Here is a 22,270-nt window from a genome sequence, read left to right on the forward strand (position 1 = left end):
GGACCAAAACTGGAAACCAAAAACTCAGTTCTCCTGTCAAGTGCCCACAGCCAGCATCCCTGCCCAAATCTTTATGCAACCACCAGGACTGTGCTGGTTCCTTCTTGCCTTCAGTTACAGCCCAAGATCATGTCTCAACACAACAGCTGGGCCAAATGTGCTTTGGCAGCAGAATGTCCTTCAATCTTCCCCTGCTCAGTTGTCTGACTCCCACACACTCTGAGGTGAGGTGAGAATTCTTATACCTCCCCACTTTACTGCTCCCAGGGCTTGTTGTTTCTTGTTTCAGAGGAGATTGCCTGGAAGCAATTACACTTCATGCCAGCCTAACCTCCATCCTTGATCTTTGATCGAGAAATGTAGCCAGTAGGGGGAGGAGCCATGATTACAGAGTAGAAAGGTACACATGTGCTGGCTCCAAAGCCACAGCCCATAAAATACCTGTAAAGAAGAACTCCCAACAAATTCTGGAGCAGCAGAAGCCACAGAACAACGCAGTAGAGGAGGTTTCTGTTCCAGAGAGCCCTGAAATACTGACCCAAAAGGTCCGTCAAGCACCAGTCCCAGAGCAGAGCCCAGCCCTGCCTTGGCCAAGGAGCACTGAGAGGAGCAGATCCAAGCAGGCTTCAGGGACAGAATCTCCAGCAGCCACACAGGTTCCTCCACCCACAGATGCCAGGGGTGAGTGAGTGAGTCTTTTTGGCTCGCCGTGAGGGGGGCAGGGTGTCTCCATAACTCAGGCCCCCTCAGGATGCACCAGGGGAGGCAGCAACAGACAAGGGCTCCCCAAAGCAGGCAGGACCTCAGATCCATTGTTGAAGGTCTCTGCATAAGCCCCCTGAGGGAACTGAGCCCCCTGAGGCTGGGAAGCAGCATTTGAATCTCAGACCCCAAGCACTGGCTGGGTGGATGTGGAGGTGAGGTGGGTGTGGAGAGGACCCTCAGAAGTCAAGTAACTGGCTGGGAAAATGCCCAGAAAAGGGAAAAAAAATAATGTCATAGAAGGTTACTTTCTTGGCGAACAGATATCTCCTCCCATCCTTTCAGATGAGGAAGAACAAGGCTTACCATCAGGGAAAGACATAGAAATCAAGGCTTCTGTATCCCAAATATCCAGATTAAATATTCAGTGGGCTCAGGCCATGGAAGAGTTCAAAAAGGATTTTGAAAATCAAGTTAGAGAGGTGGAGGAAAAATTGGGAAGGGAAATCAGAGGGATGCAAGAAAAGCGGGTCAACACCTTGCAAAAGGAGACCCCAAAAAATGCTGAAGAAAATAACACCTTGAAAAATAGACTAACTCAAATGGCAAAAGAGGTTCAAAAAGCCAATGAGGAGAAGAAGGCTTTAAAAAGCAGAATTAGCCAAATAGAAAAGGAGGTTCAAAAGCTCACTGAAGAAAATAGTTCTTTCAAAATTAGAATGGAACAGATGGAAGCTAATGACTTTATGAGAAACCAAAAAATCACAAAACAAAACCAAAAGAATGACAAAATGGAAGATAATGTGAAATATCTCATTGGAAAAACAACTGACCTGGAAAATAGATCCAGAAGAGACAATTTAAAAATTATGGGACTACCTGAAAGTCATAATCAAAAAAAAGAGCCTAGAAATCATCTTGCATGAAATTATCAAGGAAAACTGCCCTGAGATTCTAGAACCAGAGGGCAAAATAAGTATTCAAGGAATCCACAGATCACCTCCTGAAAGAGATTCAAAAAGAGAAACTCCTAGGAACATTGTAGCCAAATTCCAGAGTTCCCGGGTCAAGGAGAAAATATTGCAAGCAGCTAGATTGTTGTGGAAATACAATCAGGATAACACAAGATCTAGCAGCTTCTACGTTAAGGGATCGAAGGGTGTGGAATATGATATTCCAGAAGTCAAAGGAACTAAGACTAAAACCAAGAATCACCTACCCAGCAAAACTGAGTATAATACTTCAGGGGAAAAAATGATCTTTCAATGAAATAGAGGACTTTCAAGCATTCTTGATGAAAAGACCAGAGTTGAAAAGAAAATTTGACTTTCAAACACAAGAAGGAAGAGAAGCATGAAAAGGTAAACAGCAAAGAGAAGTCATAAGGGACTTACTAAAGTTGAACTGTTTACATTCCTACATGGAAAGACAATATTTGTAACTCTTGAAACTTTTCAGTATCTGGGTAGTTGGTGGGATTACACACACACACACACACACACACATGCACACACGTGCACACACACACACATACACGCACAGAGACAAAGAGCACAGAGTGAATTGAAAAGGATGGGATCATAAGTTAAAAAATGAAGTTAAGTGGTGAGAGAGAAATATATTGGGAGGAGAAAGGGAGAAATGAAATGGGGCAAATTATCTCTTATAAAAGAGGCAAGCAAAAGACTTTTTAGTGGAGGGAAAAAGAGGGGAGGTGAGAGAAAAATATGAAGTTCACTCATCACATTCGACTAAAGGAAGGAATAAAATGCACACTCATTTTGGTATGAAAACGTATCTTAAAATACAGGAAAGTGGGGGAGAAGGGGATAAGCCGGGTGAGGGGGGATGATGGAAAGGAGGGCAATGGGAGGAGGGAGCAATTTGAAGTCAACACTCTTGGGGAGGGACAGGATCAAAAGAGAGAATAGAAGCAATGGAGGGCAGGATAGGATGGAGGGAAATATAGTTAGTCTTACACAACACGAGTATTATGGAAGTCATTTGCAAAACTGCACAGATATGGTCTATATTGAAATGCTTGCCTTCCCAAAGGGAATGGGTGGGGAGGGAGGGATGAAGAGCAGTTGGAACTCAAAGTTTTAGGAACTGTCGAGTACTGTTCTTGCTACTAGGGAACAAGAAATACAGGTAATGGGGTATAGAAAGTTATCTGGCCCTACAGGACAAAAGAGAAGATGGGGACAAGGGAAGGGAGGGATGATAGAAGAGAGGGAAGATTGGTGATAGGGGCAATTAGAATGCTTGGTGTTTGGGGGTGGGGGAGGGGACAAATGGGTAAAAAATTTGGAACCCAAAATTTTGTGGAAATGAATGTTAAATAAATAAATTTAAAAAAAAAAAAAGAAATGTAGCCAGTAAACACAGAGGGAAGAAAAGGCAGCTGTTGGGCATGGAGTGTACCTTCCCCTAGGTAGAACACCAGAGGATAGGAGGAGGAGGAGAAGGAGAGGAGTTGCTACTCACGTACAGGTTGTGTTTGTCTTTCCTTTCTTGAAGAGCACCATGACCTCAAGATGATGACATGACTTGCAGTTGACTTTTATTTGAGTAAAGGAGGGTTGTGCAAGGTCACCAACCTCACTTTCTTTTCCTGAGTCATCTGGGTCCAGTGGCCTGACATTCATCAGGACTACTGGAGATGACCCAGGATGCAACATGAGACCCTGGATCTTTCAGACAAAAGTCTTATCACATTCTCACTTTTGAGTGAGATACACCCATTCAATGAATAGGCTTCTTTAAGTGAACCCTGAGGGTCTTCCCCTCCCAGTTTGATTTTCTGTTATTTTTTTTTATTAAAGGGGCCATCCTTGAGTAATTACTTAAAGAAGCCTATTCATTGAATGAGTGTATCTCACTCAAAGTGAGAATGTGATAAGATCTTAGCCTGAAAGGGTCAGGGTCTCACATTGCATACTAGGTCATCTCCAGTCATCCTGATGAATGTCACTTGATTCCTGTTCAGGGATGAGTTGGACAAGATGATAACTAAAGTCCCTTTCATCTTGGAGATTCAGTGGAGTCTCTTATGAAGAATCATGGGAGTCCTCTGTTGAAGCCAGAAACCAAAAGTCCAGAATCTCTTCTCTCCTAAGCTCTCACTGACATTACATCATCTTAGCGACTAGGAGCCTCAAATAATTGTTCTCTCCCTCAGTAAAGAGAGCTCAAGATTTATAAAGAATCATCTATAAGACACTGTGAGAGTCATTTGTAAAGCTATACAGTACCTGTCCTCAAAAACCTTACAATCTAAATAAGAAGATAATACATAAACACATGAAAAGAGTCACTAAAAATATCAGGCAATATATGCCATGGGAACAGAAGTAGAGAGTGGTCAGGGAAAGGCTAAGAATAGGGACTGCACATGTGATTTCAGTGATGTAGGGAACACACAGAAAGGCAAATTCCCTCTTCCAGTTTGGGTCAGTACCTTCTCTAAAACTCTCTAAGTCTTGGAGAGTTATCTAGGACCCTGAGAAGTTAGACGATTAACCAGGGTCACCCAGCCAGCATATGTCAGATCAGAGAAGGATTCATGAAAAATGTGTAATTCGACCTAGATGCTGAAGGACGGGTAGGATTTTAGTAGAGGAAGAAGGACATACCAAGATAGGATAAAACCTAAACAGGTACTTCGAAACAGGGAAATGAATAATTGTTTATATAACATCTACTATGTGCCAGCACTGTGCTAAACATTTTATAAATATTATTTCATTTGACCTTTACAATAACCCTTCGAGGTAGGTGATGTTATTACTCCTGTTCTACATTTGAGGAAACTGAGGCAAACAGAGGTTTAGGGACTTGCCAAGGATCACACAACTAGTATATATCTGAGGGTGGATTTGAAGTCAACCTTTTCTGACTCCATGCCAAGTACTCTACTCATTGTTCTACATCACTTACCTCTAGCTAAACAGAAATTCTCAGAACCTCTTCTGGAACACATGAGGCTTTCATCCTTATCTAATTACTCCTTTTCCAAGACTCACATTTGCCTGACTCTGGTTCTCTTATGACTGAGGATAGATGTGTCCTTTCCTCCCATGCCCTGGATAGTGAGTCTGTGATAACCTTGGGATGAGCAACAGTTTATTATACAGCCTGAAAAGTCATGACGAAGTTGTCACTGCAAAGTTGACCTTGCTTAAAGGGGGAGGAGAAAGCCTGAGGAGTCAAAAAGAGAAACAATTTTGTAAAAGCATCCCATTTCTAGGCAAGAAGGAGGACCCAAGAGACTAGCTGTCTAGCACAACGTGAAACTAATCATCTGGTTTTAGTGATAAAGGACCACCAGTATCCAGGCTTATTTAAAGGATTGCAAGATTTTGAGCTGGAAGGTACTGCCTTTTGACAACTAAAGGGGGTTAGATTTGTTGGGAGTGTGTGTGTGTGTGTGTGTGTGTGTGTGTGTGTGTGTGTGTGTGTGTGTGTGTGTATTTTTCTTCTTGACCCCCTATTTCACTTCCAGTTTTGGTGGGGCTAGAGATCCTCTAGGAACAAATGCAAATGAAGAAATCAGATCAGAATCCATAAAGTCTTATAATAGGAAGGGAACTCAGGTCGTCTGTTCCATCCTCAACTGACATATGAAGCTCTTCTCTAATGTCTTTACCATGCATGGGTGTCTGATTTTGCTTGAGGCTATATGATACTAGGGAATGTAGGACCTATGCTACCAGTCTATTCCAATTTGAGCCAACTCTAACCATTTTCTATGCAACTTCCCAGAGTTCCTACAGCCTAAATAGAGTTTGGGGCTTCTTTTAGAGGTCCTTTTGAGATCAGATTAGATCCCCAAGGCTAATCCCAAGTTCTCTGTGTCTCCATTAACAGGCATTTTCTGCCAAGAAGTATTTGATACTATGCCATTTATGGATAAATGGAGCTGTCTGGTGACAGGAGCAGGAGGATTTCTGGGGCAAAGGATCGTTCGCCAGTTGTTGGAGGAAGAAAAACAACTAGAGGAAATCCGGCTCCTGGACAAAGTCTTGAGTCCTCAGTTGCTATTGGAATTTTCAGGTAAGTGAGCTCAATAGTCCTGGGTATGTGCCTGTGGAATTTAGAGTCAGGAAGACATGGATTCAAATCACACCTTAGACATTTATTAACTGTTACTCTAGGCAAGGCATTGAACCTCTGTGTCCCAGCTTCTTCACCTATAAAACAAGAGGGTTAGATCCAATGACTTTCCTTTCTAGCTCTAAATCTATGTTTGTGATCTTATCATTCCATGTGGGAGAGCCTCCCCAGTGGTTATGGATGTTGATGAACCACGCTGTTAATTTGATTTCCAAATTCCCAACAACAACAAAAATTCATACGAGAGAGAGGAAAAAGTGTTGGACTGAAAGTCCAGAGACAAGCTCTGTCACCTTGAAGTTATGTGAGTTTAGGCAAAACACTGGCACTTTCCCATTTGTCAAATGAGGGAGGCTCAGGAGACTAGCTAATCCAGAGAATAACTCAGAAGATTCTTTCCTTCCTGAATATTCCATGAGCATATATGAATTCCTGCTTCCTGCTACAGCAAAGGATATCTGAATCCTTGATATCCTGGAGCTTTTTCTGGTTTATTTGATTTATTATCTCCTCCTGCGGTTCCCTTTTTCCCCATCCCCTCATAACTCAGCCTGTTATTTTTCACTCCTCTCTTTACACATTTCTTTTTTTTCTTTACACTTTTCTTAAAACAAAACTGTATGGAATAAAATTACCACCAAAATGTGTTAGCAACAGAGGGCATGGTTAGGGCACTGACTGGGAAGTTAAGAAGCTGAACAAACTTCAGTGATTATCTATAACTTTGTCTGAACCTGTCCTTCCTCACCAGAACATTTAGATTTGGGTAAAAGGGGAAAGTCAATTTTGCAACTAAATTTCATTAGGCCTTTCTTAAAATGAGTCTCTGTGGTATAGGGCAAAAACTGAACAGTTCCTGACACTAGATTTTTCAAAGACTTTTTGCCTTCTCCTCACTCATACCTGATCCTAGGCCCTCACAGCTCTATAAGAGACATCAGAGCAAAATATTAGTTCTATTTGTCAGATGAGAAAATTTAGGCCCAGAAAAAGGTGAACTTACTTGCAAAGACCATTTTGATACAATCAGGAACAGAATCCAGTTCTCCTTTTCTGATTTCCAGCCCAGTTTTCAGTGACCTAAATTAGCTCACTTTTTATAGTCTTGCAAATGACCGGGATGTTAAACAACACTGTAACTTGTTTTTGGTAAGGGAAGATGGTAGGATATCTTTAAGCCATGGCCTCTAAGCACAATGCTTTGAACATAGTAGACATGCTGCAATGGCTTATCAAAAAGCTGAATGGATGAATGCTATACCAGATCAAGTGAGGAGAGGTATCTTCTCTGCCCAGATAGACCCATGACTTGCTTGGTTTGGTGCTAGGAGAAGGAGAGATAGCAGAGATAATCTTCAAAGTTGTGGTTTGATGAAAACTGTGATCAGGAAATGGGCACCAGGGACCCCATCTTCCTCTTCCCTTAGCTTCCTACAGGCAGTGTCTAGCACAGTGCTAGACACATAGTAAACACTTAAGAAACACTCGCCTTTACGCCTTGGTTTTCCTTGATCACAAAATGCAGGGGAGCATGCTTGCTTCCCATTATTTTCTCCTCGTAAGCATAAAAAGGCAATATTCACTAAAAGCATGTGAGCATCTATGAAGAAACATGCCAGCCAGGTTCAGACTCCAGGATCCCCAAGGCAGTGAAACTGGGCAGTGCCCAAGAGTGTCATCCATAGCGCTGTGCCTAGAGATACTACACAGAGTCCTCAATGGTACTGCTTAAGTTTTTCACTTTTCCAAAAGCCTTGCCATCTTTTAATCACACATGGTCATTGCAATCACCCTGAGAGATAGATAATTAGGCTCTGTCACCCCTATTTTTTTAACCAGTACTATGATTTCATTGATATAGGGAATTTCTAATAGGGGAAGTCTCTCTCTAGCAATGTCGTTTGCATCTGATTTGTAATTTATAGTCTAAAAACTCAGGTTCCAAACCTGCTGGGGTCTGTTTTGTTTTTTAAAATATATTTGATAATTACACTTCGGTATAATTGGTTTCGTTTTTAATCCCATGCATTTTATTTTGTGCATTTAAAAATGTTACTCAGAGAAGGAATCTGTTGTTTTGATCAGATTTCCAAAGGGTCCAGCACACAAGAAAAGTTAAGAACTCCTGTTGCTTGGGTCATGAGCAGTACACTGTCCCTGAATCTCAGTATTCCTGCCTCTGAAAATAGCTTTGTATCTACTATGCCACACTGCCTCTCACTCCTGGATAATTTTATAGGTGAGGAGCTGATGACACAGTAAGTTCAGATTCCCATCCCAGGATCAGTAAATTAATGTCAGTTCTGGGAACCAAACTCCAATCTTTGGACTCCCCTCCTTTCTCAGTTCTTTCTTTTCTATCATGATTCCTCTTGTTACAAAGAGACATCTTGAAGTTCTTAGATCAAATTAACTTCAACCCATGCAATTGCCCATGTTGCTGTTGGTTTTAGGTATGAGTAGTGGAAGGAGTAAGAGCACTGAATTTGGAGTCGGGAAGTTCTGAATTCCAATCCTGCTTCAGACACTTATTAGATGTGTGACTCTGGGTGAGTCACTTAATCTCTGTTTCTCTTGGTTTACTCACCTATAAAATGGTGACAAAATAGTGCCTACCTTAAAGGGTTATTGGGAGGATCAAATGAGATAAGATATGTAGAGTGTTTTTGCAAATCTTCAAATGATGTATTTAAAAAGCTAGCTATCCTTATTATTAGACAAAATTTGAAAAATTACAAAGTTTAGGTCTCATGTACTACCTACTTCCACTTTAACAAATTAAACCTGTAATAAAATAAATAGGTATTTGTCAATGAAGAATGGTATTTTCTGGTGTTTTTAAAAAATATGCATTTTTAAAAGTCACATTAAGAAGCATTACTCTGTATACTTGCCTCCTCCCAGTGTATATATAGTGAAGTTGTCAGAGGAGAAGGAGAGGATCCAGGGAAGGAAGTGCTTCCTAAGTTGCCTAATCCATCAGAATCTGACCTTTCTGTTCCACTATGACATATGCCAGGCAATGAGTCCATTGCCACACAGCTGGGCATTGTTCTGCTATCACCACCCCCGCTACCACCAGCTTGAAAACTTGAACAATAGAGTTTCTGAGTAATTAATAACCAGTGTATTAATTAGACTAGCCAGCAACCAATAAAGTGATGGTGTTTCTCTCAGTAACCAATGATCCCAAGGGAGATCCTGAAATGCCTTAAATATGTTCATCAAGGAAATTCTCCTGGCAGGTGAAACTCAGCTTTGTTTGTTTTAAACAAAAATTGGGCCTCACAGTTGAGAGGGGTTCTTTCAAAATTGGGTCCCATGCAGAATGGAGTTGTATGTGTTTTGAGGGCTAGGAGCAATCTCATCAACCAGCCATGCCTTTCAAAGACTAACTGACCTTAGCAGGAGTTAGGCCTTGACAAGAAATAGAAGGGGAAAGGGTGGATCACAATGAATGATTACTTAGTCATATAATTGGAAAATGTTAATATATCTCATACTTTCACCTTATCTTCTGATACTTGAATAGCTCCGGGATTTAGAATGAATTCAGATATTCTGGCATAGCTATGGAGAGATAGAAAAATTTAAAAAGATCAGAGTGAGAGGACTCTGGGGACTGTTTGGGGATATCCTAGAGACAATGTAGAGAGGCTGACTCTCAAGAAGATGATGGAAAAGGTCAAGTGGCTTTCACCCACTTCCCTTTTCTGGGTCCCTCTCTCCGTTCCATGTGACTCTCCCAACCATTTCTCACTTCCCACCCACATTTAAACTCCTTCTAGGCTCTTTTTCCTCCTCTTCCTCCCCCTCTCCTTTGTCCACAATCCCCCTCCTTCATAACTCAGTGTCCCCCCCCACCCCGTCTATTCCATGTCTATCCTCTCCAACTCCCAAGCTCATATTGGTCTGATGAGCAATGGTGGGACACATATTGGACACATGTTCGTCCTCTTTGAGAATAAAGGGTAACAACCAACTGACTCCCAAGGCTCAATTTCCACTCTCTTCCTTCTTCTTGCTACCAGTGCCTCCCCCATGCCACAACATAGAGGTTTCAGAAATCAGGAAAGACACCATGGGCAGGTCTGCTGCACAGCAATTAGATGATAATGATGATGAGTTCTCTAATTTCAAAATCAGCTTCTCCAGCAGATGGTTCCTACCCAGTCCCTGAAGGAGTAGCATGGCTTTGGCCGGCAATGACAGCCGTCCTTGGAGTTTTGAGAGGGCTTCCTACTAATTCACCTTCGACTCCTGCAGAGCTCAAGCACAAGACCAAGGTGACTGTGATGCAAGGAGACATTTTAGATGAGCAGCTCCTCCACAAGGCCTGCCAGGGCATTACTGCTGTCATTCACACTGCGTCCGTCATTGACACAGGATTATGGCGCAGGAAAGAGGTCATGATGGAGGTCAATTTGAAAGGTACGAGGGCTACCCAGGCTGGGAGGGAGTGTCCTTCCCCACAAGCACATGCAACCATCTTCTCAACTTAGCACTGTTGTAGTGTTGAAAGACAGAGGCCAGCTCGGCAACCACATTCCTTTCATCACATCCCTTAATAATCATCAACCAATTAACAGATATTTATTAAATGTTTCCTGTATGGGGAAGCTAGATGACACCATAGTGCATGGAGTATAGGGTCTGGAATCAAGAAGACTCATCTTCAAAAGTTCAAATCTGGTCTCAGACACTTAGTAGCTGTGTGACCCTGGGCAAGTCATTTCACTTTATTTGCCTCAGTTTCCCCATCTGTCAAATGAGCTGGAGAAGGAAATGGCAAGCTTCTCTAGTATTCTCTGCCAAGAAAACCCCTAATGGGGTCGCAAAAAGTCAGACATGACTGAAATGACTGAACAACAACCTCTATATGCCATACGTTAAAAAAAGTGAGATATGTGGACTAGTGAGAGAGGATATGTGAACTTGACCTATGACTTCATCAGTGTAGGGAATTCCTGATAAGCAAACTCCCCCTACCAATGCAAATGGACTCTTATTCTGCAACATAGAGATGTAACTAGGAACACTCATAGCTTATGTGGTTTATCTTGGGTCCCAGAGTCAGTATGTATCAGAGGTGGGATTTGAATCCAAGACTGCTCATACTTTGAGATCAGCTCCCAATACATCACACCATGTTGTCTCTTACTTAATATATACAGAAAATAAATAAATACAAAGTTTTTGGGAGGCGGCAGTGAGGGTGGGGGTGAGGAGGAAGAGGGCAAGCACTAAAAACTGAGAAAATCAGAAAAGGCCTATTAAAAGAAGTAGAAGGGAGGCTGGGTGGCACAGTGGATGGAGCACCAACCCCAGAGTCAAGAGGATCTGAGTTTAAATTCAGCCTCAGACACTTTACTAGCTGTATGAACCTGGGCAAGTCACTTAACCTTGACTGTTTCAACAACAAAAAAAGGAGAACTTTAGAACTTAAATCCTTGGTGACAGCTTCTTGTTCTATGTGTAGCTTAATCTCCCTTTTAAAAAAATCAGAAGATTGAAGACCTCAAGCGGCTCTACCTTGTAATCACTATCATACCACATAACCCTGAAGCCCCTCCAAAGCAGCCCAACAGGTCACTCTCACCAGAGGCATCTGGATAGAAATTTTCACATACCTAACTGATCACAATGTAAAAGGATGATTGTTCATTTACTTCTATTTTTAAGGTCTCTTGCCCCAGGCTTATCCTACCAAGGTTGCCAGAGCTCAGTGCTTTGGGTACCCTGGGATGCTTCAGACAAATCTCTTTCCACATAATCTTCAAAATTTCCAAGACACAGTAATGGTGCCCCCAGAGACTGGAGTCCCAATCTACCCCATCCATAATCCATTCAGAAAAAAAAAACTGAAGCTCTCTCCAGACAATCAATTTGAAATTCCCCTGCAAATCAGGGGATTAAAATTATCTTTCTCATAAGGCAGTCTCTTGAGAAACAAGAGCTTCATCTTCTTCTTCAGAAGACATGGATACACATACATACATACATACAGAAACAACTATTCCTTCACAGCTGAGAGGTTTCTTCTCTCCCAGAAGCTCAATTCAAGGCTCCCACTAGATTCTCCTTCCAGAAATATTGTTGCTGTCAGTCATTACAGTCATGTCCAACTCTTCATGATCCATTTGGTGTTTTTACCACAGATATTAGAGTGATTTGTCATTTCCTTCTCCAGTTCATTTTATAGATGAGGAAACAAAGGAAAACAGGGTTAAGTGACTTGCCCAGCTAGTAAGTGTCTGAGGCTGGATTTAAACTCAGTATTTCCTGACTCCAGGCCTACTGCTCTGTCTACAAAAATAAAAACAAAACTCAGCACCTAAACCTATGATACTCCACATGTGGGCTGACCAGGGCAGAGGACAGTCAGACTAACCTCCCTTATTCTAAGTCTGGAATTCTTAACTTAGGAAGCAGATCTCAATGAATCTTTGCATATAATTTAGGGAGTCTGTGATTTTTAAAATATTTCAATAACCGTATTTGATTTAATTGTTTCTTTGTGTAATCCTATTTATTTTGTTTTGTGAATTTAAAACCTTTATCCTGAGAAAAGGTCCACAGGCATTGCCAGATTGCCAAAGGGTCCCATGACATCAAAAAAAAAAACGTTAAAACCTGTGTTGTTCAAGATGCTATACTTCTCATGCCGTTTTTCATTTTTTCTCTTTTTTCTTTTATTTGAATCTTCTTGTACAAAATGACTAATATGGAAATATTTTACATAATTGCAAATGTATAATCTATATCTGACTACTTACCATCTCAGGGATGAGACAGAGGAGGGAGGGAAGGAAGAAGGGATAGAATTTGGAACTTGAAACTTTAAATAATAATGTTTAAAAATTGGGGGAGAAGATACTATGCTTCTTTGAAGGACCCTGAATTGTTTTTTTGGCTTCTATATAGATTCATATTGAACTTACAGTCCCCTAAGAACTTCAGATCCTTTTCATACGAATATTCTGTACATATGTAGTTAATTGTTTTTAGTCCATTTGGAACTTTATATTTATCCCCATTAAATTTCAGTTATTACATATGATCCATCCATGCAGCCTGTGGGGATATTTTTTTAGATTCTCATGTCATCTGATTTGCCTTCAACCAAATCCGTGATAAAAAAAAAAAACCAAACAGAATAAAGTAAAGGTTAGAGTTCTGAGAAGTGTTAAGTCTCTCTAGATTGATGTACCTTTTCATTTCCTACCCTTTCAATTTTTTTCATACTTCATTCTGATCCAGTGACATTGGCCTCCTGACTGTTCTATAAATCAAACATCCATTTCTCTCCTCCAGGCATTTTCTCTGGCTATCCCCCATGTCTAGAATGCTCTCCTTCAACTCTGTCTACTGATTTCCTTGGCTTCCTTTAAGTCCCAACTTAAAATCCTCTCTTTTATAGGAAGCCTTTTCCAACCCCTCTCAATTCTAGCGCCTTCCTCCTATTAATTATTTCCACTTTATCCTGCATATAGCTTGCTTTGTATATATTTGTTTGCATGTTTTCTCCCCCAATTAAACTGTAAGCTCTTTGAGGCCAGGAACTGTCTTTTGTATTTCCAGAGCTTAGCACAATCCCTGATACATAGAAGGTGCTTAATCAATGTTTCTTGATTGATTGTTGTGTGTTGTTTTTGATGCACTGGAGCTGTATCTAATCTGAAAAAATTTGAGCTATACAAATGCATTCTTCTTATCACTGACTTTGTCATTTTATTGACCACTTGAGGTCTTTCCCTTCTGTCACTCACCATTCCCATGTGCTTCTTTAACAGGTACTCAGCTCCTGTTGGAAGCATGCATCTCGGCTAGTGTGCCTATCTTCATCTATACCAGCAGTGTGGAAGTGGCAGGCCCCAACTCATATAGGAAGCCGGTCCAAAATGGGCATGAGGGTGAACTCCTTGAAAGCAAATGGCGCAATGCATATCCCTATAGCAAGAAGCTGGCTGAGAAAGCTGTGTTGGCGGTTGATGGGCAACTTCTCAGGAGTGGCATCATAATGCACACCTGCTCCTTAAGACCCATGTACATATATGGGGAAGGGAGCATTTTTCTCCAAAGTGAAATTACTAAAGCCCTTAACAATGACAAGACCATTAAAAGAAACAAGGAGGGTTCCATGGCCAACCAAGTCTATGTTGAAAATGTGGCTTGGGCACATGTCCTGGCACTCAGATCCCTGCGGGACTCTGAGAAAGCTCAAACCATTGGGGGTCAGTTCTATTACATCTGTGATGATACACCCCCCCAGAGCTATTCTGATTTGAACTATGAATTGAGCAAGGAATGGGGCTTCAAACTTGGATCCAAAATAGGCATTCCTTTCACATTACTGTATTGGGCAGCCTTCCTATTGGAGATGATAAGTTTCATGCTATACCCTATTTTCATTTATGAGCCTCCCCTCAATTGCCATTTGCTAACGTTGACCAACAGTGTTTTTACCCTGTCCTACAAGAAGGCCAAGAAGGATTTGGGTTATATGCCTCGCTTCAGCTGGCTAGAAGCCAAACAGAAAACCAGTCAGTGGATAGGCACATTGGTGGCACAGAATAGAGAATATCTGAAGACAAAGGCCCCCTGATCTGGATTCAATTGGAACATGGATACAATTGAAGGGGTTCATGAAATCACTGCTTTAGGTCCTCCCCTTAATAGGCATATTGTCTAGTCTCCCCTGATTAGCAAACTTCACAGGCATCGCTCTCTTCCTCCCCACCCAATGAAGCCCGTAGGATTATAAAATGACAAAGTGTCCATGGTTTCCTCTTTCTTATGTTCCTGTCCTACTCATTGTATAACATGTTTCTGAAACCATTCAAACTGTGCAAAAAATTTAATTCACATTTAATAAAGATGATGAAAAATAATATATCTATTTTGCCTAGGATTTAGGATAATCTCTGCCCAGACTTTCTTCCACTGCCAGGAAACTCAAGCGTCTACCTTTACCATACTCAAGAATGGAGTTTGAGCTCTATTTTAGATTCAAACCGTGGCAGAACACCCCAAAAACCCATGGGTTTACAAGGGCCAGATTTTATTTTGAAGATTTTCTCAAAAAAAAAAGACAATCAAACTCATCTCTTTGGTTCATTTTAGCCTCATTCACAGTTTCTTCTAGGAACCACTGCCTACATCTCTATAAATCTGTGTAAATGGTCCCCTATTTTGGTAATAGGCTGATCTCTATTTTACCCCACAAAAAAGGCAAAAACCCACAGGCTCCACCATGACCTGTCAGCAACTGACACAAGTCTCCCATTCTGCTGAGTCCCACCATCTCCTGATACAATATTTCAGATACACAGTACTATCCTCTTTTTTGGATCATCAGTTTGGAGATGGTAGAGAGGCTACTTCCTCACCTTCCAATATTCTAGTGAGTCCCTGGACTTTACCCAGCGGTCTAGACAATCCTCCAAACTTATAGTACCCCATAAGAGCTTGGAGTCATCACATCTAAAGGAAATTGTCTTAGGGCTATTCCAGAGACATCACCATCTCACATAATCAGCATCATCCAAAAATACAGAACAGTGAAGTGCGGAGACCAGGACTCTTTGCTTTCCTATATCATGGCTTAGTCTCTTGTAGTTTTTCCACCAATAGGGTTACCTTTCCCATTTGTCCCTAGAGGATGGTACTACACAAAAGCTTCCTCTTCTTTCTCTGGAGTGGATCAAGGATCCCTGAAAACCAGTGTTACCAGACAGACAGTCCCATCTTTATCAAACCTGAACTGTTCAAACAACTCATAAGTAGGGTGGAGGGAGGAGTTTATGGGCTTTTGCTACTCTGTGTTGTAGTTCAGTCCTTTGCTGCTTCTCCACCTCTGGGGACACTTGCATAATGCTTTTCTTCCCCAAGAAGCTGGTGTCACCCAAGGCCAAAGTTTCAAGAACTCTTAACATTCTCCCAGAAGCCTGAGGTTTAGGAACTCCCACCATGTGGCCACTGGGGGTTCCTCTCCTGTGCTACCTCACAGACAGTGATCGCAACTGAAACATGCCACTATCACTGGCCTCTCCATGGCTGGGTGCAGGCACTTAGGCCTCTGTACTGCTGACATCAACTGTTGGACAGTGGGGTGGTCAGTCCCTAAGAAGTTACACCCCTCTACAGACACCTCCAAGTAACCAACATCCACTCTTAGGTCTCAAGAGGTCTGTCTTTCATTGGTCTTAGAGCCATCAAAATGGGAATCACCACTTAGTTCATTTGCTTCTAATTTTTAAGCACTTTTCCTCCAACCCCATTGTGTTACAGATTCCAAAGCTCAGAGTTTTGAGTACCCTGGGATGCTTCAGACATATCTGGCCCTATGTAATCTCCAGTAATTCCAGGGTTGCACAATAATGGTATCTCTAGGAATCAAAGTCCATGCAGCTCTATTCTCTGATTTGTGCTTGACTCCCTCAGGATCTCCCTGGAAAAGGGAGAAATGAATGGAAAGGGGCTAAAGAAAAGAATAAAAGTACTGAAAACAATCTTCACTTGTTTCAGTATTATCTTTATGTATGGTTATCTGAAAGGATGGTGCTGCCCTTAGTAATATGGAAGTTCAGAAGAGGAGATGGTTTGGGAGGAAATATGATTATTTCTATTTTGTACATGTTGAATTTGAGATGCCTAGGAGAAATCCAGTTTGAGATATCCAGTAGACAGTAGGATTTATGGGACTGTAACTCAGGATAAAGAATAGCAAAGGATATACAGTTCTGGAAATCATATGCATTGCTCTGAGAATTGAACCCTTGGAAACTGATGAGATTACTAAGTGAGAAAGTATAGAAAGGGCCCAACATATATATCATTAGGGGGTGCTCATAGTTATTGGATGCTTTGTGGATAAAGATAAGAAAAGAATTGGGCCAAAGACAATTCCAAAAGACTCATGATGGAAAATTCTATCCACATCCAGAGAAAGAACTGGTAGCATCAGAATGCTGATCAAAGCATATAATTTTCACTTTATTTTTTCATGGACTTTTTATTTTCTTTTGTTCTTCTTTCCCAATATGATTAATATGAAAATATGTTTTACGTGATTGCACATATATAACTGATATCAAATTATTTACTATCTTAAAATGGGGGGAAAGGAAGGATAAAAAAGAGGGAGAAAGAAAATTTGGAACTCAAAATTTTATTTAAAAGTGAATGCTAAAAACTGTCTTTATATGTAATTGGAAAAAATAAAATACTATTTTAAAAAAGAAAAGGAATAGGGTAGAAGATTTTACTTGAAATCTTCCATATGGTGAAGGATATTGTAAGATTAATAATAACAGCTTACATCTGTACAGTGTTTAAAGGTTAATAAGAACACCATCATCAATATTATGATGATGATGGTGGTGGTGGTGGTGCTAATACTAATAATTAGCCTTTATTTAGTTCTTTGGGGCTGGCAAAGTACTTTTTTATATCTTAACTCATTTGATCCTAACAACAACTGTGTGAAGTAGGTACTATTATTATCCACATTTTATAGATGAAAAACAGAGTCACAGAACCCTTAAGTGATTTTCACAGGGGTCACACAGCTAAGGAGTGTCTGAGGCAGGATTTGAACTCAGATATTCTTGATTCCAAGTCCTGTACTCTGTCCACAGTGGTATGCTTTATCCCATTTGATCTTTAGAGCTACCTACATGGTTTTATCCAGCAAATATTATTGCCACTATTATTATTGCCACTTTGCTAATGAGGAAAACAAGGTGAGTAGGAAAGCCTAGTGTTCTCAGTAAGTCCAGGTCTCATTGTGCTTTACTACAATGCCTTTCTAACAGGATGTTGTCTACCCAATTCAGTCTCAAATTCTTCGTTTGCACATATTTTCCATTTTTGTGAGAATAATCAAAATATGAAATGAGGTATAGATTGAGGTTTATCTCTAGTTGGTGAGCTGGACTAAATGTATGCATGAGAAAGACAGAGACAGTGAGAGAGACAAGAGACAGAAAGAGAAAGAACATGTCCCAAGCCCATCGTTTATTGGGACAGTATTTGAATCATACCATCTCAGTGTTGGAAAAAAAATGACAGGTCATCTCTTCCAATCTAATGCCTTATTGTGTTTGTCCTTTGTTTTCAAAGAGGACCATAATATCAGGGAAATGATGACATGACTTGTATTTGACTTTGATTTGAGTGAGGAAGGGCTGTGCAAGGTCACCAGCCTCACTTTCTCCTCCTGAGCCATCTGGATCCAGTGACCAGATGTTTATCAGGATGAATGGAGATGACCCAAGAGATCCTTGCCGTTTTAGACTAAGGCATCTCCAAGAACTCACTTAAAGTAAGGTAATGCCCATTCAAGGAATAGGCCTCACCTCTTTAAGAAGCAAGTTAAGGGTTGGCCACTTTAATTAAAAACAAAACAAAAAAAATCAAGCTGGAAGGGGAAGATCCTCAGGGTTGCTGTTCCAAAGAGAAGCAGTTACCATTGACATTCACTCTAAATTCACTCAAAGCCAGGGGGGCCCAAAATACAGCCATTAATTGAGCCTTGACCAGGGACCACTGTGGTTAAATGTATAAGTTTCAGAGTGAACTAGGGAGAAGGAAGGAAGGATGAAAGGAAGGACAGATGGACAGAAGGAAAAAAGGAAGGAAAGAAGGGAGGAAGGAGGAAGAACAAGAACAAGAACAAGAACAAGAAAAACAAGAAGAAGAAGAAGAAGGAGAAGAAGAAGAAGAAGAAGAAGAAGAGAATATACCCAGAATGTGGTCATCCAATAATCACTTGCCCTCCAGTGACAAGGAACTTCCCGCCTCCTGCTATAGCACATTCTAATAACCAAAAAACAAAAACAAAACCCCATGTATTTACTAATCACTTTAAGTTTTTCAAACTGCTTTCCTCACAAATATGGTAGTAATGACATGTTTTAATGCAGCCAGGTTCAGTGTCTCTTTAAAGAACAAGAGACTGTCTTCATGGCTCATTCCATCCAAGTCTTCCTTGTCATATGACGTTTAAGAAGCCTAGCCTGTGGTAAGATCAGGGTTCCTGAGGTTTGGTGGAATTTCCCCTTCTGAGCTAGGTATCTTTTTGATCCACCATTGCTGCCCTGGAAATTTTGAAGGCAAAGAGAACAGTGTCTATTTTTAATAATTGTATCCTTCTAATCTTCTTTTACAAGTAAAACTCATTTTATTGCATTTCATCGTCTAGGCATGTTTCAGTGTATTCCAGTCCTGAGACTAAATGGTTGGACTGGCTTCAGTTAAACTTGGCCTTTAGAAAGACAACCTTCTTAGGCAGTATAAGTTAATATCATTCCCATTGAGAAAAAGAGTTAAGTGATTTACCTCTGATATAAAGTAGGATTTAAACTCAGGTTTCTTGATTCAAGGACAGTTAGGTGGCACAGTAGATAGAATGCAGGACCTAGAGTCAAGAAAATAAAATCTTCCTGAGTTCAAACCCAGCTTCAGGCACTTACTAACTGTATGACCCAGGATAAATCACTTACCTCTGTTTGCTTCAATTTCCTCATCTGTGAAATGACTTGGAGAAGGAAATGGCAAACGATTCCAGTGTCTTTGCCAAGGAAGACCCCAAATGGGGTCACAAAGAAAAACTGAAACTGAAAAACTTTATTGTGTATCATACACAATTTCCTATATTGTAGTGACTCAACTTTTAGGAAACTTCTTTACAATCAGCTTAATAAATTTAATCCATCCTCCATATGACAGCCCTTGAAGTCCTTGAAGGCAATTATTACCCTTCCATCCCCCACCTCTACTCTCGGGGTAAGAAAAAGATTCAAGGAGAGAAAAGATCATTGTTTGGGTTGGGTGACCCCATGGTCATTAACAAGAGACAGAGAAGAAATATTTCATTCTTATCATGTTTCTCTAACAAGACGAATGACTTTTGGACTAGACAATTTAGAACAAAAACAGTTACAACAAAAACAAATGGAGAGATCATTAGGGAACATCTTGTAACCCTCAAGGAATTCAAGGCACCAGATCTAACTGTCTGAAAGAACATGAAAAATGGTAGGAAAGCAATAAAGGAATGGAAACTGGTCAATGTCCCTATTTTCAAAGATGGTGGAGTTTTTGGTGGCGGGGAGGGGTGAGATGTAGAAAATAATATTAAAAGAGTAAACCAAGGATATTTACAAAAGGAAGCACCGATCACTAAAAGTAACATAACTGCATCAAAACACATCAAACTAACTTCATTTCCTTTATTTGAAGAGTATCTAGATTGGCAGATTTCATTACACTATAAACCAGAGGTTAATTGTTCAGACATTCTGGTGAAGCCTGTGGAGCTCTTCTAAGAATAATGTTTCAAATGTACAAAATAAAATACTTTGGATTACAAAGGAAACTAGTTATATTGAGATAAAGGTATAATTTTTTCCCCATCTAAGTTCATGGAAACTTTAAAATCTCTCTGCAGATCCCAGATTAAAAACCATTCTTATAAAAAGAAATTTCTTATTAGAACCACCCTGAACTCCTCAGGAAGTCATGGTCTCCCCATCAGTGTAGATCTTTAAACAAAAGCTAGCTAAGTGTTGCTTCTCACTTCATATCCATCCCCCACATAATGTGAGCCCTTGAGAGCTAGAACTGTCTGTCTTACTTTTCTAATTTTGTCCTTGGCGCTTAGCTCAGTACATAGCATATAGGAAGTGCTTAGTAAATGCTTCATTCATTCATTCATGACTAAGTGTCAGAGATGTCATAGAGAGAGTTCCTGATTAGGTAAAGATTGGACCAGAGGACTTAAGAACTCACAGAACCACAGGCTATAGCTGGAAGAGACTCTGAATAAACATCCAGTTCATTCCCCTTATTTCACAGAGGACAAAACAGATGCCCAGGGGAGTTGAGCTTACTTGTCCAAGGTCACACAGCACATGACCGAGATAATCGCTAAGGTTTTCTGACACCAAAGTCCTCAGCCCGCAACGCTGTTGCATCTCCATCTCTGAAATGCTGTTCATTTATCCTGCCTTCCTGAGTCACTTCTCCAGAGAGAGCCATCCATTTCTAAGTATTGGGAGTTGGGGTGGGGGACGAGAGAGAAAGGAGAATCCTCAGAGCATGAACCCTGTGGGTTCAGTTTACTGTGCTCCCAATGGTTCTGTCTGGGGATAAGGCAAAGTAGATGTTATAGATGTTATCTGACATGCAGTCCAAAAGCCAAACTGGCTAAAAAAAAAAAAAAAAAAAAGAGCCACCAAGTGGCTGGCCACAGGGTGGCAGCAAAAACTTGTAAATGAAGAAAATCTAGGTCTATTTCACCTTATTATTTTCATAGAATTAGATCTGCTTCTCAACAGTATGGGTAAATTGGAAGCCTTTGTGGGATTATTTAAATGTAATGGAGATACTGGCCAGTAAGGCTCCAATTCTTAGAACACGCTCAAATTTACCCTTCCTCGTGAGTTACACAGCTCACTTATCAACACTCCCCGCCTGATTCCATGATGGAGAACTTTCTGGCAACCTGTGCTTTGGAGATAATAAGAAATTTTCTAATTATTTGAAGAGTCAGAAGAACCATAGATTTGGGGAGGGGTTGTAGCAAAGGAAGGGGTTCCTTCGGAGGGAACTGAGATTGAATATCAAAGGGAGAAAGCCCATCCTTCAGTTTTTCCTTCCTCCTTGGTGGTCAGTGAGGCCAGAAGGGCCATGAGCTGTCAGGTGAGGGCAAGGATAAATAGCTCCCTTCCTATTTTGTCCTATGTGTCCATGATCACCTTGTGCTTCTGTTTCTTTGGGGTTAATTCTTTCCTGATCTTAGGTCAGTAAGTATTCCAGAAAAGGAAATGCCTGACCAGGAGACCCTAGGAGTTCAAGGATCAATCCAGCCATCAGAAGTTATCTGTAGCAGTCTTAGTGACCAACAGAGGAAGTATGTGCAACAAATGTAGAATAAGTCACTCTGGGTCAGTTCAAACATAGCACCAGGAAAGAAAAAGTGGCTGAAAGATCTACATCATCCAACCCTTCTTTTTTAAGCAAACATTTCCTCTTCCTTCCTGAGAGACTGACCTAGGAGGATCGGGGAGAGGTAGATTATGTCTCCAATGTGTCAGAGGGGAGTATGTTTGTGGCTATACTTTTGGAAGTAAACATATTCCTATTAATCATCTCCACTGTATTACACCATTTATAGAGAGACCCCCACATGTAGTGAGGCTCACAAAGGGAGAGGGTCGTCCCCCAGCATGAAGAGGGGATCTCATTGTGTGTTTAGAAGAGAGGCTGAATAGACATTTCCAGTCCCTTCTTCTACCCTTCTCTAGTCTTTTGAAGGATGTCAATAGACATCCTACTGGGCCACACATGGCCTCAAGGACGCAGGTTCCCCACTCCAGGTAGGGGATACAATCAAATTCAATCTAACTTCTGGTCACTATGTCATTATTTGGGAGAAGGGAAACCCCAG

General features: G+C 40.9%; 1 protein-coding gene across 2 annotated transcripts; it reads left to right on the forward strand.

Moving 5' to 3' along the window:
• The first annotated feature begins 440 nt into the window (after positions 1-440).
• Positions 441-14,708, forward strand: LOC140527527 (3 beta-hydroxysteroid dehydrogenase/Delta 5-->4-isomerase-like). 2 transcript variants are annotated; one of them, XM_072644524.1, is made up of 4 exons: positions 441-681; positions 5,572-5,757; positions 10,084-10,248; positions 13,611-14,708. In XM_072644524.1, the coding sequence occupies exons 2-4, from the start codon at positions 5,601-5,603 to the stop codon at positions 14,420-14,422; spliced, it is 1,134 nt and encodes a 377-aa protein (XP_072500625.1). In that variant the 5' UTR covers positions 441-681; positions 5,572-5,600; the 3' UTR covers positions 14,423-14,708. The 2 variants fall into 2 exon arrangements, with proteins under 2 accessions (XP_072500625.1, XP_072500624.1); XM_072644523.1 differs by lacking the exon at positions 441-681 and adding an exon at positions 4,681-5,075.
• The last annotated feature ends 7,562 nt before the right edge of the window (positions 14,709-22,270 follow it).

This window comes from Notamacropus eugenii, chromosome 2, assembly GCF_028372415.1.
Source record: "Notamacropus eugenii isolate mMacEug1 chromosome 2, mMacEug1.pri_v2, whole genome shotgun sequence".
Taxonomy (NCBI): domain Eukaryota; kingdom Metazoa; phylum Chordata; class Mammalia; order Diprotodontia; family Macropodidae; genus Notamacropus; species Notamacropus eugenii.

Bases quoted from the DNA above. Each gene is read 5' to 3' on its own strand.
- LOC140527527 (XM_072644524.1), top strand. From the start codon at position 5,601: ATGCCATTTATGGATAAATGGAGCTGTCTGGTGACAGGAGCAGGAGGA. The intron at 5,758-10,083 runs GTAAGTGAGCTC...CGACTCCTGCAG, and splicing joins GTTGCTATTGGAATTTTCAG to AGCTCAAGCACAAGACCAAG. The intron at 10,249-13,610 runs GTACGAGGGCTA...CTTCTTTAACAG, and splicing joins GATGGAGGTCAATTTGAAAG to GTACTCAGCTCCTGTTGGAA.